The sequence below is a fragment of the Taudactylus pleione genome, unplaced genomic scaffold, assembly GCF_031769625.1.
Source record: "Taudactylus pleione unplaced genomic scaffold, aTauple2 ptg001299l, whole genome shotgun sequence".
NCBI classification, from domain to species: domain Eukaryota; kingdom Metazoa; phylum Chordata; class Amphibia; order Anura; family Myobatrachidae; genus Taudactylus; species Taudactylus pleione.
The window spans coordinates 688,405-703,131 of record NW_028285699.1 but is presented as its reverse complement, the minus strand read 5'-3'; the positions used below and the strand labels follow the sequence as shown (position 1 = coordinate 703,131).

The 14,727-nt window shown below is 48.3% G+C and overlaps 1 protein-coding gene across 3 annotated transcripts in view; it reads left to right on the top strand.

Annotated features, from left to right (window-relative positions):
* The window catches only part of CAMTA2 (calmodulin binding transcription activator 2), a 205,152-nt gene that overhangs the window by 158,014 nt on the left and 32,411 nt on the right, over positions 1-14,727 (top strand). For all 3 annotated transcript variants that reach the window (XM_088462966.1, XM_088462964.1, XM_088462965.1), the window contains exon 11: positions 7,986-8,113. In XM_088462966.1, the coding sequence (XP_088319092.1) occupies positions 7,986-8,113 (128 nt within the window). The remainder of the gene's footprint in view (positions 1-7,985; positions 8,114-14,727) is intronic.

Sequence of the window (14,727 nt, the reverse complement as noted above, 5' to 3'; positions counted from 1 at the left end):
TGTGTAGTCTGGTTGTATGTTGTGTATAGGAGTGTGATGTATGAATGTAGTGTGTACAGGTAGCTGTGTAGTCTGGTTGTATGCTGTGTATAGGAGTGTGATGTATGAATGTAGTGTGTACAGGTAGCTGTGTAGTCTGGTTGTATGTTGTGTATAGGAGTGTGATGTATGAATTTAGTGTGTACAGGTAACTGTGTAGTCTGGTTGTATGTTGTGTATAGGAGTGTGACGTATGAATGTAGTGTGTACTGGTAGCTGTGTAGTCTGGTTGTATGCTGTGTATAGGAGTGTGACATATGAATGTAGTGTGTACAGGTAGCTGTGTAGTCTGGTTGTATGCTGTGTATAGGAGTGTGATGTATGAATGTAGTGTGTACAGGTAGCTGTGTAGTCTGGTTGTATGTTGTGTATAGGAGTGTGACGTATGAATGTAGTGTGTACAGGTAGCTGTGTAGTCTGGTTGTATGTTGTGTATAGGAGTGTGATGTATGAATGTAGTGTGTACTGGTAGCTGTGTAGTCTGGTTGTATGCTGTGTATAGGAGTGTGATGTATGAATGTAGTGTGTACAGGTAGCTGTGTAGTCTGGTTGTATGTTATGTATAGGAGTGTGATGTATGAATTTAGTGTGTACAGGTAACTGTGTAGTCTGGTTGTATGTTGTGTATAGGAGTGTGACGTATGAATGTAGTGTGTACTGGTAGCTGTGTAGTCTGGTTGTATGCTGTGTATAGGAGTGTGATGTATGAATGTAGTGTGTACAGGTAACTGTGTAGTCTGGTTGTATGTTGTGTATAGGAGTGTGACGTATGAATGTAGTGTGTACAGGTAACTGTGTAGTCTGGTTGTATGCTGTGTATAGGAGTGTGATGTATGAATGTAGTGTGTACAGGTAGCTGTGTAGTATGGTTGTATGTTGTGTATAGGAATGTGACGTATGAATGTAGTGTGTACAGGTAGCTGTGTAGTCTGGTTGTATGTTGTGTATAGGAGTGTGACGTATGAATGTAGTGTGTACAGGTAACTGTGTAGTCTGGTTGTATGTTCTATAGGAGTGTGATGTATGAATGTAGTGTGTACATGTAACTGTGTAGTCTGGTTGTATGTTGTGTATAGGAGTGTGACGTATGAATGTAGTGTGTACAGGTAGCTGTGTAGTCTGGTTGTATGTTGTGTATAGGAGTGTGACGTATGAATGTAGTGTGTACAGGTAGCTGTGTAGTCTGGTTGTATGTTGTGTATAGGAGTGTGACATATGAATGTAGTGTGTACAGGTAGCTGTGTAGTCTGGTTGTATGCTGTGTATAGGAGTGTGACGTATGAATGTAGTATGTACAGGTAGCTGTGTAGTCTGGTTGTATGTTGTGTATAGGAGTGTGACATATGAATGTAGTGTGTACAGGTAGCTGTGTAGTCTGGTTGTATGTTATGTATAGGAGTGTGACATATGAATGTAGTGTGTACAGGTAACTGTGTAGTCTGGTTGTATGTTGTGTATAGGACTGTGATGTATGAATGTAGTGTGTACTGGTAGCTGTGTAGTCTGGTTGTATGCTGTGTATAGGAGTGTGACGTATGAATGTAGTGTGTACTGGTAGCTGTGTAGTCTGGTTGTATGTTGTGTATAGGAGTGTGATATATGAATGTAGTGTGTACAGGTAGCTGTGTAGTCTGGTTGTATGTTGTGTATAGGAGTGTGACATATGAATGTAGTGTGTACAGGTAGCTGTGTAGTCTGGTTGTATGTTGTGTATAGGAGTGTGACATATGAATGTAGTGTGTACAGGTAGCTGTGTAGTCTGGTTGTATGTTGTGTATAGGTGTGACGTATGAATGTAGTGTGAACAGGTAACTGTGTAGTCTGGTTGTATGCTGTGTATAGGAGTGTGACGTATGAATGTAGTGTGTACAGGTAGCTGTGTAGTCTGGTTGTATGTTCTATAGGAGTATGACGTATGAATGTAGTGTGTACAGGTAACTGTGTAGTCTGGTTGTATGTTGTGTATAGGAGTGTGATGTATGAATGTAGTGTGTACAGGTAACTGTGTAGTCTGGTTGTATGCTGTGTATAGGAGTGTGACGTATGAATGTAGTGTGTACAGGTAGCTGTGTAGTCTGGTGTGTATGCTGTGTATAGGAGTGTGACGTATGAATGTAGTGTGTACAGGTAGCTGTGTAGTCTGGTTGTATGTTCTATAGGAGTGTGACGTATGAATGTAGTGTGTACAGGTAACTGTGTAGTCTGGTTGTATGTTGTGTATAGGAGTGTGATGTATGAATGTAGTGTGTACAGGTAGCTGTGTAGTCTGGTTGTATGTTGTGTATAGGAGTGTGATGTATGAATGTAGTGTGTACAGGTAGCTGTGTAGTCTGGTTGTATGTTATGTATAGGAGTGTGATGTATGAATGTAGTGTGTACAGGTAGCTGTGTAGTCTGGTTGTATGTTGTGTATAGGAGTGTGATGTATGAATGTAGTGTGTACAGGTAACTGTGTAGTCTGGTTGTATGTTGTGTATAGGAGTGTGATATATGAATGTAGTGTGTACAGGTAGCTGTGTAGTCTGGTTGTATGTTATGTATAGGAGTGTGATGTATGAATGTAGTATGTACTGGTAGCTGTGTAGTCTGGTTGTATGTTGTGTATAGGAGTGTGACATGAATGTAGTGTGTACAGGTAGCTGTGTAGTCTGGTTGTATGTTGTGTATAGGAGTGTGACATATGAATGTAGTGTGTACAGGTAGCTGTGTAGTCTGGTTGTATGTTGTGTATAGGTGTGACGTATGAATGTAGTGTGTACTGGTAGCTGTGTAGTCTGGTTGTATGCTGTGTATAGGAGTGTGACGTATGAATGTAGTGTGTACAGGTAACTGTGTAGTCTGGTTGTATGTTGTGTATAGGAGTGTGATGTATGAATGTAGTGTGTACAGGTAACTGTGTAGTCTGGTTGTATGTTGTGTATAGGAGTGTGATGTATGAATGTAGTGTGTACAGGTAGCTGTGTAGTCTGGTTGTATGCTGTGTATAGGAGTGTGATGTATGAATGTAGTGTGTACATGTAACTGTGTAGTCTGTTGTATGTTCTATAGGAGTGTGACATATGAATGTAGTGTGTACAGGTAGCTGTGTAGTCTGGTTGTATGTTGTGTATAGGAGTGTGACATATGAATGTAGTGTGTACAGGTAGCTGTGTAGTCTGGTTGTATGTTGTGTATAGGAGTGTGATGTATGAATGTAGTGTGTACAGGTAACTGTGTAGTCTGGTTGTATGTTGTGTATAGGAGTGTGATGTATGAATGTAGTGTGTACAGGTAACTGTGTAGTCTGGTTGTATGTTGTGTATAGGAGTGTGACGTATGAATGTAGTGTGTAAAGGTAGCTGTGTAGTCTGGTTGTATGTTGTGTATAGGAGTGTGACATATGAATGTAGTGTGTACAGGTAGGTGTGTAGTCTGGTTGTATGTTGTGTATAGGTGTGACGTATGAATGTAGTGTGTACTGGTAGCTGTGTAGTCTGGTTGTATGCTGTGTATAGGAGTGTGATGTATGAATGTAGTGTGTACAGGTAGCTGTGTAGTCTGGTTGTATGTTGTGTATAGGAGTGTGACATATGAATGTAGTGTGTACTGGTAGCTGTGTAGTCTGGTTGTATGTTATGTATAGGAGTGTGATGTATGAATGTAGTGTGTACAGGTAGCTGTGTAGTCTGGTTGTATGCTGTGTATAGGAGTGTGACATATGAATGTAGTGTGTACAGGTAGCTGTGTAGTCTGGTTGTATGTTGTGTATAGGTGTGACGTATGAATGTAGTGTGTACTGGTAGCTGTGTAGTCTGGTTGTATGCTGTGTATAGGAGTGTGACGTATGAATGTAGTGTGTACAGGTAACTGTGTAGTCTGGTTGTATGTTGTGTATAGGAGTGTGATGTATGAATGTAGTGTGTACAGGTAACTGTGTAGTCTGGTTGTATGTTGTGTATAGGAGTGTGACGTATGAATGTAGTGTGTACAGGTAGCTGTGTAGTCTGGTTGTATGCTGTGTATAGGAGTGTGACATATGAATGTAGTGTGTACAGGTAGCTGTGTAGTCTGGTTGTATGTTGTGTATAGGAGTGTGATGTATGAATGTAGTGTGCAGGTAACTGTGTAGTCTGGTTGTATGTTGTGTATAGGTGTGACGTATGAATGTAGTGTGTACTGGTAGCTGTGTAGTCTGGTTGTATGTTGTGTATAGGAGTGTGACGTATGAATGTAGTGTGTACAGGTAACTGTGTAGTCTGGTTGTATGTTGTGTATAGGAGTGTGATGTATGAATGTAGTGTGTACAGGTAACTGTAGTCTGGCTGTATGTTGTGTATAGGAGTGTGACGTATGAATGTAGTGTGTACAGGTAGCTGTGTAGTCTGGTTGTATGCTGTGTATAGGAGTGTGATGTATGAATGTAGTGTGTACAGGTAGCTGTGTAGTCTGGTTGTATGTTATGTATAGGAGTGTGATGTATGAATGTAGTGTGTACAGGTAACTGTGTAGTCTGGTTGTATGTTGTGTATAGGAGTGTGATGTATGAATGTAGTGTGTACAGGTAGCTGTGTAGTCTGGTTGTATGTTGTGTATAGGAGTGTGATGTATGAATGTAGTGTGTACAGGTAGCTGTGTAGTCTGGTTGTATGTTGTGTATAGGAGTGTGATGTATGAATGTAGTGTGTACAGGTAGCTGTGTAGTCTGGTTGTATGCTGTGTATAGCAGTGTGATGTATGAATGTAGTGTGTACAGGTAGCTGTGTAGTCTGGTTGTATGCTGTGTATAGGAGTGTGATGTATGAATGTAGTGTGTACAGGTAGCTGTGTAGTCTGGTTGTATGCTGTGTATAGGAGTGTGATGTATGAATGTAGTGTGTACAGGTAGCTGTGTAGTCTGGTTGTATGCTGTGTATAGGAGTGTGACGTATGAATGTAGTGTGTACAGGTAGCTGTGTTAATAGAAACAAATGTGGGAGCGATTAATGATTTGTTGCTGCAGCGCACATATTAATAATGAAAAAATAAACACACATTTATTATCTCAATGACATAAAACAAATCAATAAAATTATTTAAAAAATGTATCTTCTACAAATCGTCAGATAATTAAATCCCATTAAAAAAAGGGGGATAGGAAGGTAATATAAAATGGAATGGAATAAAATTATAGATACAAATTATGATATGTTCTGATAATAATTGAGTGAAAATCTCTCGCTCAGAGTTGTCCTAGATGCCCTTTAAAAAATATCATCATCATCATCAATGGTTGTGATATTATTATTTTTTAAACAGCCATCACGACATTTGAGAGTTATCTGATTCTAATACAGTTGTTGCCTATATCATTTTTGGATAATCAAATAAGTGACCGAGTGTAAGACTGTATGTTCTGCAGATACACTTCTGAGGTCATCTAGGACTACTCTGAGTGATTTTCACTCAATTATTATCAGAACATATCATATTTCGTATCTATAATTATATTCCATTACCGTTTTATATTACCTTCCTATCCCCCTTTTTTTTTTTTTTGTTATTTAATTATCTGATGATTTGTATAAGAGACTTTTTTTACTAATTTTATTGATTTATTTTATGTCATTGAGATAATAAATGTTTATTTTTTCATTATTTATATGTGTGCTGCAGCAAACAAATCATTAATCGCTCCCACATTTGTTTCTATATTTCTTGTAAGTTTTCTTGGGGTTTGCCTACCCCATAAGTGGTGAGCTGCATATAGATTTGCATTTTTCAGTTGTTTCTGGAGCGCCTGATTTTGTGTTTTCTTCTGTTTCTAGGTAACTGTGTTGTCTGGTTGTATGTTGTGGATAGGAGTGTGACGTATGAATGGTGTGTGTACTGTGTAGTAGCTGTGTAGTCTGGTTGTACTGTATGTTGTGTATAGGAGTGTGATATATGAATGTAGTGTATACAGGTAACTGTGTAGTCTGGTTGTATGTCGTGTATAGGAATGTGACATGAATGTAGTGTGTACAGGTAGCTGTGTAGTCTGGTTGTATGTTGTGTATATGTGTGTGACGTATAAATGTAGTGTGTACAGGTACAGTAACTGTGTAGTCTGGTTGTATGCTGTGTAGAGGAGTGTGACATATGAATGTAGTGTGTACAGGTAGTTGTGTAGTCTGGTTGCATGTTGTATAGGAGTGTGACGTATGAGTGTATGGTGTGTGGGTGACTTTGCAGTCTGGCTGTATGGTGTGTGGGTGATGGTGCGGTCTGTGTATGTGGGGTGAGGATGCCATCTGGCTATGTGCAGTCTGGCTTTATGGTGACTGTGTGGTTTGGCTGTACAGTATGTTGCTGTGTGATCTGGTGTCTGGGTGACTCTGCAGTCTGGCTGTATGGTGTATTGATGCCTTTGCACTCTGGCTATATGTGTGCGGGTGACTGTGGTCTGGCTGTATAGTGTGCAGGTAACTGTGCTGTCTGGCTGTATAGTGTGCGGGTGACTGTGCTGTCTGGCTGTATAGTGTGCGGGTGACTGTGCTGTCTGGCTGTATAGTGTGCGGGTGACTGTGCTGTCTGGCTGTATAGTGTGCGGGTGACTGTGCTGTCTGGCTGTATAGTGTGCGGGTGACTGTGCTGTCTGGCTGTACAGTGTGCGGGTGACTGTGCTGTCTGGCTGTATAGTGTGCGGGTGACTGTGCTGTCTGACTGTATAGTGTGCGGGTGACTGTGCTGTCTGGCTGTATAGTGTGTGGGTGACTGTGCTGTCTGGCTGTATAGTGTGCAGGTAACTGTGCTGTCTGGCTGTATAGTGTGCGGGTGACTGTGCTGTCTGGCTGTATAGTGTGCGGGTGACTGTGCTGTCTGGCTGTATAGTGTGCGGGTGACTGTGCTGTCTGGCTGTATAGTGTGCGGGTGACTGTGCTGTCTGGCTGTATAGTGTGCGGGTGACTGTGCTGTCTGGCTGTATAGTGTGCGGGTGACTGTGCTGTCTGGCTGTATAGTGTGCGGGTGACTGTGCTGTCTGGCTGTATAGTGTGCGGGTGACTGTGCTGTCTGGCTGTATAGTGTGCGGGTGACTGTGCTGTCTGGCTGTACAGTGTGCGGGTGACTGTGCTGTCTGGCTGTATAGTGTGCGGGTGACTGTGCTGTCTGACTGTATAGTGTGCGGGTGACTGTGCTGTCTGGCTGTATAGTGTGTGGGTGACTGTGCTGTCTGGCTTTATAGTGTGTGGGTGTCTGTGCTGTCTGGCTGTATAGTGTGCGGGTGTCTGTGCTGTCTGGCTGTATAGTGTGCGGGTGTCTGTGCTGTCTGGCTGTATAGTGTGCGGGTGTCTGTGCTGTCTGGCTGTATAGTGTGCGGGTGACTGTGCTGTCTGGCTGTATAGTGTGCGGGTGACTGTGCTGTCTGGCTGTATAGTGTGCGGGTGACTGTGCTGTCTGGCTGTATAGTGTGCGGGTGACTGTGCTGTCTGGCTGTATAGTGTGCGGGTGACTGTGCTGTCTGGCTGTATGGTGTGTGGGTGACTGTGCTGTGTGGTTGCAGTTGCTTTGTTTTTTTACATGTAGATAATGTCCAGGTAAATCACAGTCCATGAAAGCCGCAGAGTCCTGTTGCTTATTTTGACATATTCCAGTGGCTGAGTCGGATTTTCCTTCCCTGTAATGAGTGAGGGAGGGGGATGTCTATTTTAGTAGGGTGAGGATTATAGGACAGAGGAGGACTGGCCCTGCTCATCACAGGACAGCAGGAAATCTTAGTCTCAGGGTGATCCCCTGCAGCCAACTTCAGAGGGCTGTGCCGCAAGGGGTTCCTGGGGGCTGCAGAGGAGGATGCTGGGAAGGATTATATCACTGAGCTATATGAGATGATTGTAGGGAAGGCAATATGTGACACAGGTGAGGTGTGATAATACGCCAGTGCCCTCGCTGGTTATATACCGTATGTGATTTGTGGTTCTCCTGGCCTCATTGTCAACTTCTCCCTTTGGCAGACAATCAGTTCAGGATGTCTATACTGGAGCGTTTAGAGCAGATGGAGCGACGAATGGCTGATATGAGCTCTGGGCAGCTCCAGCATCCCTCAGCACCCATGTGCGGCCCCCGAGGAGGAGACACTCAGGTTAGTGCAGGAGAGCTTTTATCTGTCACATCCTGCTGTCATCCTTCTGACATAGTCACGGGGTCTTCCTGCGTGTCCACCCCTGTCCTTCAGTCTGTCATCCGGCAGCGTGTGTGCCCGTCATTCCATCCTTCCATGTGTGTGTGTGCCCGTCATTCCATCCTTCCATGTGTGTGTGTGCCCGTCATTCCATCCTTCCATGTGTGTGTGTGCCCGTCATTCCATCCTTCCATGAGTGTGTGTGCCCGTCATTCCATCCTTCCATGTGTGTGTGCCTGTCATTCCATCCTTCCATGTGTGTGTGCCCGTCATTCCATCCTTCCATGTGTGTGTGCCCGTCATTCCATCCTTCCATGTGTGTGCGCCCGTCATTCCATCCTTCCATCTGTGTGTGCCCATCATTCTCCATCCTTCCATGTCTGTGCCCGCCATTCCATTTTTCCATGTGTATGGCCGTCGCATTGCAACTTAAGCTGGGTACACATTAGCAGATGTATACCCAGCACGATATCGCGGGCATACACTTGCAGATGCTGGGTCCGATGGGGGAGGGACATGTCATGCTGCATACTGCAGCTTGATAGCATAAGCGGTAGGGCCAATGGTCGATTTCGTTAACGGCCTGCAGGAGCGCGCATATCATGGGTACACACTAGATGATGTACTGGATATGTCGCTCCGATTTGCGGGATCGGACAACATATCGTCTAGTGTGTACCCACCATTAGACGCATCTTCAGCAGAAAAAGGACACCTGGCGCTAGCAGAGTAGCACGGGACTTGGCGGCTCACTCACGCCAGACAAGTCGCGCTGCGTGGCGTATTGAGGCTAGGTGCATGAGAACACATCTATATAAATCAGTTCCTGCCCAACACGTGACCTTTATGACCTGTGTGCAGGCACATACCTATGAATACCAGTCCACCCAACACGTATCTGTGCCTTCATTGCATCGGATAAAGTGGATGACAGAACACCAATCCTTAGGATACAATACACAGTGCTCAGGTCTTAGTGTATAACGCTACACCTCCCCCGTTACACAGAGAGACACAGACCTACATACATGATCCCTGCATGGACTGCTCCATCTTTCTTGTAAGATCCCGTGATCCACTTCTGGGCGTGTGTAACCCATTAGCAGTAGAGAAAGTATAGGGGTATAAGGTGTCCCCCGAGGTGCCTCCCTCTCCAGGTACTCAGGTGTGTGTCTGGTTGGATGGTCTCACCTGTGGGAATGATGTGGTCACAGTCTGTAGTGCGGCTTCCTGTCGTTCCAGGTGTGGATATGAGGATCCCTTGGTCTGTCGTGTGTGTCTAAGGGAAGGTTCCCCTATCACTGACGTCTGTGTGTGAGGTCTGAGGATACATTACAGACATCAACTATTTCACGTCATGAGAGACTGGTGACTTATGTAACATTCTCCTCCCATGTATATATATCTGTCTGTGTCCATCAGTCATTCCCTCCCCCCATGTATATATCCCTGTCTGTGTCTCCATCAGTCATTCCCTCCTCCCATGTATATATCCCTGTCTGTGTGTCCATCAGTCATTCCCTCCCCCCATGTATATATCCCTGTCTGTGTGTCCATCAGTCATTCCCTCCCCCCATGTATATATCCCTGTCTGTGTGTCCATCAGTCATTCCCTCCCCCCATGTATATATCCCTGTCTGTGTGTCCATCAGTCATTCCCTCCTCCCATGTATATATCCCTGTCTGTGTCTCCATCAGTCATTCCCTCCCCCCATGTATATTTCTACTTCAGGGTCCATAGGGTATCCACAGGATACCTTGGGGTATAGGTGTGACGTCAGTCGCAGGGCACCAAAGAGTTAAGCTTTCAGCCTCCCAGGATGCACTAGGTCCCCCTCCTATACCCCGCCCCCGGGCCAAGGCACCTCAGTTTAGTTTGGTGCCCGGCCGGAGTCGGGTGCACCTGTTGGAGTGGGGGCTAGAAGAGCCCCTGAAGCTTTTTCTTCATGCAGCTGTGGCTGCACATCTGGATGAACAGCATGGACAGTCAGTCCTGACGTCCATGCTGTCTTCCCTACACCCCGCCGGTACCAGAACGCCGGTACTGATCCGGGGATGCTGGTGGGCATCTGGGGTCACAGCTAGCGGTGACCCCAGATGCTCCGGACCATGGCCGGATTCAAGGGGGACAGAGGTAAGCAGCGGGGTCCCGCGGTGGGTCCCCGCTGATCACATGGTCCTAAGTCCCCAGGCAGGGGGCTCCCTGGGGACTGGCTGCAGCGTGGAGCCAGGCGACCAACCTGCGCTTCCACTACCCCCTGGGACAGCGGACCGCAGCAGAGCGGTAGCGCTGCGGCGTCCCAGGGGTTAAATGCATGCCAGGGGAGCGCGCCTTCCCTGTCTCACAGCCGGCGCCTCCCCCGCTGCACACAGCCCTCTCTGCACTGTGCTGACTGGTCCTGTGTCAGCGCTCCTCCCCCAGGCCAGCTTCTCTCTGCTCCTCGGCGGCCATCTTCTCTGCAACGCATGGTGAACGCTGCTGGAAGTCTGGAAGGAAGCATCGTGGTCTGGGTCCCCCCGCATACCTCTCCTCCGCTGTGGCTCAGGTCTGTGTATGCAGCGCTGTGTCCTACCAGGCCCTGTGTCTGTGTAGTTGAGTGATCAGCGCTGTTAGTGCAGGAATTGTTATTTCTCTGCATTGTATGTGACTGTGCTAGCGCTGCCTGTAACTTTTCTTCTCTAAACTGTCAGCTTTATTACTGTCCCTGTTCTTTCTGCTAAAGCCCTTGCGGTGCGGTGCTGCAGGGTGGTCTCTCGCCTATTTAATACTTAATTGGTGAGAGAGGTCACATACGTGGTGCCATAATGTCTGAAAGTGATTTTCCCCTCCGGCTACAGTGTACCACGTGCAAAGTACCGTTAGCGGAGGGGGAGGGTAGCGCGGAGGGCCTTTGCCGGCAGTGTTTGTCCATGGCGCGGCCTATTACGGTTACAGCACCGGTACAGGAGCCGCCCTGGGCTTGTTTCGCTCAGGCGTTAACAGCTTTAGTGGGCCAGTTAGCTCCGCAGCCCGCGTTTACTCCGATGGGTTTGTCCCAGCAGTCTGTGGTGTCGTCACCCATGCAGGGGTTCCCACGACAATTGGTGGTACCCCACAGTCTCCCTATTTCCCCGCTCCCGGGTTCTCAGGAGCCAGCGTGGGTTAACTCCCTGACGAGTTCTGTACAGCACTTGTCGGATGTGTTGCAAGGGGAGTCTGTGATGCGGCCTCATAAAAGGCCGGTGGCGTCTCTGTCCGCTCCTTATGAGGATGACGAAGGGACGTCTGATGATGGGGAGATTCTGGATCCTTACGATCAGGAACCTTTCCATACTAAGGACGCTGATGCTAAGTCCAAAGTATATATTCCTGGACTTATTCGGGCGGTCCGCACAGCCTTGGTGATTGAGGACGAAGTTCCCCCAGCGGCTAAATCTAAGTATGCCTTTTTCAAAGATGTGAAGGGCGATGCCACAGTCTTTCCTCTTTCGGGTCAGTTGGTGGACCATTTAGAGGAGGCGTGGAAACAACCTGGCAAAAGATACCAGCCGCAGAGACGCCTGGCGGTGGCTTATCCGTTCGCGGATAATTATTTTGCTAAGTGTGAATCCCCTCCACAGGTGGATTCTCACGTGACCCGTCTTGTCCGTAGTGCCACATTGCCGATGCCATCCATGTCCTCCCTTAAGGATGCTACGGACCGCAAGGTAGAAATCTGCCTGAAGTCCGCTTATTCCCTTGCAGGGGGGGCAGCACGGCCGGCTATGGCCATTTGCTGGGTTGCCAGAGCGATGGAGCGCTGGGCGGATTCATTAGAGGCTTCTTTTGAATCCGACTGTCCGGCCGAACAGGCGGAGTTGATTGGCAATCTCCGTGATTCGGCCACCTACATCAACGAGGCGGTTCTAGACATTAGTACTCTGGTGTCTAGAATTTCTTCAGCAGCGGTAGCTGCTCGTCGCACCTTGTGGCTGCGATCCTGGAAGGCGGACGCAGATCCAAGAAAAGTCTGGAAGCGTTGCCGTTTACCGGAGAAGTTCTCTTCGGTCCGGATCTGGATAAGATTGTGGCCACGCTGGCGGCAGCCAAATCTGCTTGTCTCCCGTCGGCCGCTGCTCCTTCTGGTTCTGGACCATCGTCCTTTCGGTCATCTAGGGCCCAGGGCAGGCCCAAACCACAGTCGTTTCCTCGACAGGCTGGCCCTAAGAAATCGGTCAAGCCCCGGAAACAGGCATGGAGTACCAGACGTCCGGCCCCCAAGCCAGATGACAAGCCTGCGGCCTGACGGTCCGGGTCTCCCCTTGGGGGATCCCAGGGTGGGAGGCCGCCTGCTGCAGTTCTCCCGGTGTTGGTCGTTCACTACGACAGACACTTGGGTTCTGGAGGTGGTCTCTCACGGGTACGCCCTCTCCTTCCGGCACAGACCCCCGGCTCGATTCTTCACCACGGGTCTACCATCAGACCGGAACAAGGCTACGGAGCTGCGGAAGGTATTGCACACTATGCTCCAGGCTGGAGTTATAGTGCCTGTTCCATTCTCCCAGAGGGGCCAGGGTTTCTATTCAAATCTATTTTTGGTACAGAAACCCAATGGGTCATATCGTCCGATTCTCAACCTCAAAGCACTCAACAAGTCTTTGCGGGTCCCGAAGTTTCGGATGGAGACCCTACGGTCCATCATTCTGGCGCTGGAACCTGGGGACTACATGGTGTCATTGGACATACAGGACGCTATGGCGGTCATGGCGGCTTCTCTGCGGCTGCAAGGAGTCCGCATGTTGCCGTACTTGGACGACCTGTTATTGGTGGCAGGATCTCCAGAGCTCCTGTTACACCACTTGGACCTGACCATTGCACTGCTGCAACGGCACGACTGGCTAATTAACTGGCAGAAGTCCACTCTAATCCCGTCTCGGAGGATTCTGCATCTTGGAGCCTTATTGGACTCGGGACAGCAAAGGATCTTCGTGACGGAGGACAAGATCTCTGCTTTACAGTCAAGGGTGCGCAGTTGTCTGCACAGCCGCCGGGTGTCCTTACACTCGGCGATGAGGTTACTGGGCTCCATGGTGTCGGTGTTCGACATGGTGGAATACGCCCAGTTTCACTCCAGACCTCTGCAGCACCTGATCCTGTCCAAGTGGAACGGGCTGCCTCAGTCTCTGAAGTTCCAGACGATTGTGCTCACCCCGGAGGTTCGCCTGTCCCTTGCGTGGTGGTTAAAGACGACCCACCTCAACAAGGGACGTCCGTTCTGGGTTCCAAATTGGGTCCTGTTGACAACGGACGCCAGTCTTCGGGGCTGGGGAGCAGTTTCGGGTCCACACTTGTTCCAGGGCAGGTGGACACCGACAGAAGCGGAGCTTCCAATAAATATCTTGGAACTCCGTGCGGTCTTCAATGCTCTCCTGCAGGCACAGCGGTTTCTCCAGGGTCACCCGGTGCAGGTCCAGTCGGACAATGCTACCACCGTGGCCTACATAAACAGGCAAGGAGGAACTCGCAGTCGGGCGGCTCTCGTAGAGGTCTCTCGGATCCTGGTTTGGGCGGAGCGCAATCTTCCAGCCATATCAGCGGTCTTCATCCCGGGAGTGCTAAATTGGGAGGCGGACTTTCTAAGTCGCCAGGACGTTCATCCAGGGGAATGGTCCCTGCACCCGGACGTTTTTCAACTACTGGTGGACAGGTGGGGTCTTCCAGAAATCGACCTCATGGCGTCCCGGCACAACAACAAGTTGCCGGTGTACGGGTCTCGCACAAGAGACGAAGGGGCGTCTCTGGTGGATGCTCTGTCCGTCCGGTGGACGTTCAGGTTCGCATACCTGTTCCCTCCGGTCTCCCTTCTTCCACGGGTAATCCGGAAATTCAAACAGGAAGGAGGGACGCTCCTGTTGATAGCTCCCGCGTGGCCCAGACGGCACTGGTTCTCAGACCTTCAGGGTCTGTCCGTGGACAGTCCTCTGCAGTTGCCGCTACGACCGGACCTTCTGTCTCAGGGTCCTTGTCTTCACCCGGACCTGACTCGGCTGTCTTTGGCGGCGTGGCTGTTGAGACGGCCATGCTGAGGTCCTGGGGGTTTTCCAGCTCTGTGGTGCGTACCATGTTACGAGCTTGGAAACCGTCTTCCGCGAGGATATACCATCGCGTGTGGCATACGTTCTTCCAGTGGTGTCGACCGAGAGGTTATGCACCGCGGGAGTTTCGTCTGTCTCGGATTCTCGCCTTCCTGCAAGCGGGACTAGATCATGGGCTTCGCCTTGCTTCTTTGAAGGTACAGGTTTCGGCCCTATCTGTCTGGTTTCACCGTAGGATTGCTACAATCCCGGATGTGCGCACCTTTATGCAAGGTGTTCTCCGTATTCAGCCGCCCTTTGTTCCACCTGTGGCGCCTTGGGATTTGGCTGTGGTCCTGAGGGCTCTCCAAGGACCGCCGTTTGAACCACTGGGCTCAGTGGATATTAAATGGCTAACAGCTAAGACTGTTTTCCTTCTGGCCGTTGCTTCAGCCAGACGTGTTTCTGAGTTAGGGGCTCTTTCTTGTAGACCCCCTTTCTTGGTTTTTCATGGGAACAGGGCAGTGCTCCGCACTCGGCCC